Source organism: Leptopilina heterotoma, unplaced genomic scaffold (assembly GCF_015476425.1).
Source record: "Leptopilina heterotoma isolate Lh14 unplaced genomic scaffold, ASM1547642v1 Lhet_47, whole genome shotgun sequence".
In the NCBI taxonomy this organism is placed as follows: Eukaryota; Metazoa; Arthropoda; class Insecta; order Hymenoptera; family Figitidae; genus Leptopilina; species Leptopilina heterotoma.
This window is the reverse complement of record NW_025111098.1, coordinates 3,458,498-3,462,180: the sequence shown is the minus strand read 5'-3', so window position 1 is coordinate 3,462,180 and position 3,683 is coordinate 3,458,498. Positions and strand designations below refer to the sequence as shown.

At 32.1% G+C, this 3,683-nt stretch overlaps 1 protein-coding gene across 1 annotated transcript; it reads right to left on the bottom strand.

Moving 5' to 3' along the window:
• Nucleotides 1-31: 31 nt before the first annotated feature.
• Nucleotides 32-3,461, bottom strand: LOC122507433. Its single transcript, XM_043620134.1, has 4 exons — nt 2,038-3,461; nt 880-1,138; nt 483-595; nt 32-314 (listed from the first exon to the last, which is right to left on the bottom strand). The coding sequence occupies exons 1-4, from the start codon at nt 2,050-2,052 to the stop codon at nt 171-173; spliced, it is 531 nt and encodes a 176-aa protein (XP_043476069.1). The 5' UTR covers nt 2,053-3,461; the 3' UTR covers nt 32-170.
• Between the last annotated feature and the right edge of the window lie 222 nt (nt 3,462-3,683).

The following is a 3,683-nucleotide window of genomic DNA, read 5'->3' as shown; positions in this document are numbered from 1 at the left end:
TATCTCCTCGTTGAGGTTATGAGCTTCTAGGTTAACTAAACCTTTTTTAGGAATTGACGCGAGCAATTTTTCCTTGTCCTCCTTATTTCCAAATCCTTCGGTTGTCCATTTTTTTATTCGATCTGCTAAGTCCTTTCTTAGAATTAATTCTTGAGGAGTCTGTATGGGGTTCAATCCGAGAAAATAATCCGCCTCCTCGGGTAACTCGCATTGTTCATCGCCTGATTCCTCGTTAGTCGACATATTCTTATTTTGAGACTCCTTCTCTGATTCGGACGCAGGACTCTTATTTTCTTTTTCGTGCGATAATACATCTAGAAAATGACATGATAATTTTTTATTTGTCGTCCTCGATTCATGATTGAGGATCATTTTATTTCTTAGGCTTCTGGCAGCAAATCGGGTTTGCTGCTCCGCCATTTTGGAAGACGCGCTCGTATTAGGAGAGTCTGGTTCTCCTTTCTGTTGTAAGTATACCATACCTGAATACGATAAAGCTGATTCACTATCTGACTCGCTATCCATTTCCTCCATATCCTTGAAGAGTTGAATCCTCTCTGTATCCAGTTCCTCCAGTCTCCTCCTCTTCTCCTCTCTGGAACTCATGACGAAAATCCAAGTTAAAAAGAATACTTCGATGTGGTCGTCACCAACGCCAAGAAACGAATGAAGGCAGGGGTATAAAGTAGTAGAGAGGTAGGCAGAGACAGACTTTTCTCTTTCTATCTCTGAATAGTGGCGTCATCTAGCGACAAGTCGCGGTACTACAAGTAAAATATATCTTCGAACAAGTTATATGAAATATAATGACTTTTCGATTTGACAATTGTGGCAAATATTTTTATTTAATGACTGTGAACTTAACCAAAAGATACTCACTCGCAAAATCAAAAACTTTTTTCACAAGATAGGGTTCTCCTTCCTGGTTGGACCACTCGAGTTTATCAAACTGGGTTTCGTCATTGCATAAAATTTTTCGAAATTGAAGACTTGTAGTGTTTGGAGGGAAATAACTTCTTGTAATTATCCCGTCTTCATAAACAGCCCAATCTGTTTTAATTATTTCTATTCCATCTTCAAAATTAACCACAGCAAATGGAAATTCATTAGTATCCATATTTTCTTTATCGTTTAGTTTCTGAAAGTGTTTAATTTAAATTAATATTCAAAGGTGTCATGTGAATTAATAAATTTTGTTACAATACATATAGTTTTTAAAGTATTTTAAAAATCAAAATAAGAAACTTCTCATAAGGTGTTAGTCCATTTTATTCCAAAGAATAATTAATTACTTTATAAATATAAATTTTTAATAGATTTTACATATTAACATTATTATTATTTCAAAACATTTAAATATATAAAAAATGCTTCTACAAATTTTAATACTAATTACAAGTTTGACATAAGATTTTTTTTAATTTCAAAATAACGAATTCAACATAGCAAATAATCATTTTAATAACTTTACTCACTTCATCCCAAAAATCACTGAATCTAATAAACTAAAATAATCGAATTTTTAACTTTATAATTAATAATTATTATTTACTAAAATAAGGGTAGGTGACCATTTATTTAATTGATTTAGTATTAACATTATTACAATATTAATAAACTTTAAAATAACAATATGCCACAAATATTTTTCTCTTGTGCTATTTAAATAAACTTATAAATGAAATTATTTTTAAGGCAAACAATTATTAAAAATGAAATGACAATTTAAATAGAATTACCTGGTATAGTTTGGTAAGGTCACAACCTTTATAATCAACAATTTCGAAGAAAAATATTTTTCATTCAAATTTTTTTATATAGAAAAGTTTTTACTAAATGTTTTAATTAATAATTTAAGAAATGAATATTTTTGAATAAAAATATTATTGTTTTTTTCTTTATTCCTTTTCGTTATTGGTTAAAAATGGGCAAAGTTATATACACCCGGCTTTTTAACCTCTTTTTTTATGGTATACATATATAATATACTAAAGACTTACACATGTCACTAGAATAAATAATTTAATAATTCTTTACCTTAATTGCAGACATCAGAATTGGATTTCTGGTAATTACCGGATCATGAACTCACTTTATTTAATGACCTTTTATTTTGAAACACTTTTAATATTCATATGCATTAATGTACATCGTGTCAACGAGGTATTTTAAATAAACTTTTTAAACTTGTCGTAACCGGCAAACTACGACGAACGCGACAAACACAGTGTTGCCACTTGTTGAAAAAGGCATAATATGAAAGGCGGAAAAATTCAAAATTCTCTTTTTTTGACCTGTTTGAATTACATAACCGTCTTTAAAACACTAATTACAATATACTTTTTCATTAAAAAACGAAAATTATTCGTATACTTTTTATACTTGTAAATATTATAAAACAGTATAATATATTTCATCTATAACGTTTGCTGTTAAACTTACGGCTGAAATTTTTAGATCTGCGCACTAAACACTTGTTGAGTTTTGGTTAGGTCTATCTCTTGCATTTTTTTTTTTTTTCTTAAATGACTTGAAGCTAGGCCAACTGTCAGAACACACACTCTTATATACCAACTACTTTTTGCGTTTCTACAGAACGACTTTTTGAGGTTAGGAGTACTCGCATTTGCCTGGACCACCCGTCAATGGGTTTTCTCGCCAGAGAAGAGGGAAACTGTAGAAAACCTCTCCTGAGTACAACCGGTTTATCGACAGCCGAGTTTTAACGGTGTGTGCTGCACAATAATCGACAGTGCACATCATTATACCTCGACGTCAAACCTCCCGCTCAGATTATCTCACGTGCCGGAAAAATCCCAGGCTAATGGGCGCGAACTAAGTACCCTTGGTCCGCCCACCGAGCCAGGCATTTATCCGACCGAGCTAATCTGTCGGTATCTCTTGCATTTGATTTCAGCAGTTTCAACAGCACCGGCGACTACCACTTCCTTTCTGTCTATATATTCTTGTCCTCGTAAAACGTGAACTCCACGTGTTTCTTAAAATTTGTGCGAATAAAATACTGATTATGAAAAGGTCTAAGCGCTATAAAACTGAACGACTATGTGGATATTCCAAGCGTCATCTAAGACGCATTGTGAAAAATAAAACAGATGAAAACTCTGAAGTGATTTTTGAAGATAGAGAAAATGGAAAATCTGACTCATCAGAAACATCAAGTGATGAAAGTAATAACGAAAGAGATAACAGGTAAGCAAATTATTTATATATCTTAACGGCGTTGGAGGTCGGGAACTGTCAAGTGTTGCCAACCCACTCTCCCCCACTGTCCAGTATGTTTCGTGTAATTTTCCACTTTGATCACTTTTTAAAAAAAAACAAAGAACTTAATCAAAAAAGGGCTCTTTACACTAAAATAAAATTAAATAAAGAATTAGTAAAAATTTATTTGGTCTCGACACGATGTTTCTACAAGCCACAAAACGATTTCTACGATTACAATTTACAGATGTAGTTGGCTTGATATGGGGAAAAATGGCCGCACAACAGAAGGTGGAGTAAGGCGGGGTTGCCTACGTAAAGGCATAACATTATCATAATACAGGGCAGTAAGTTTTATTTTGTTGAAAATTATAAAAATAACATTTTGCAGTAATAAAAACTAATATAATTAATATAAATAAATGGGGTTCTGTTTATAATAATATACATAATATAAAATA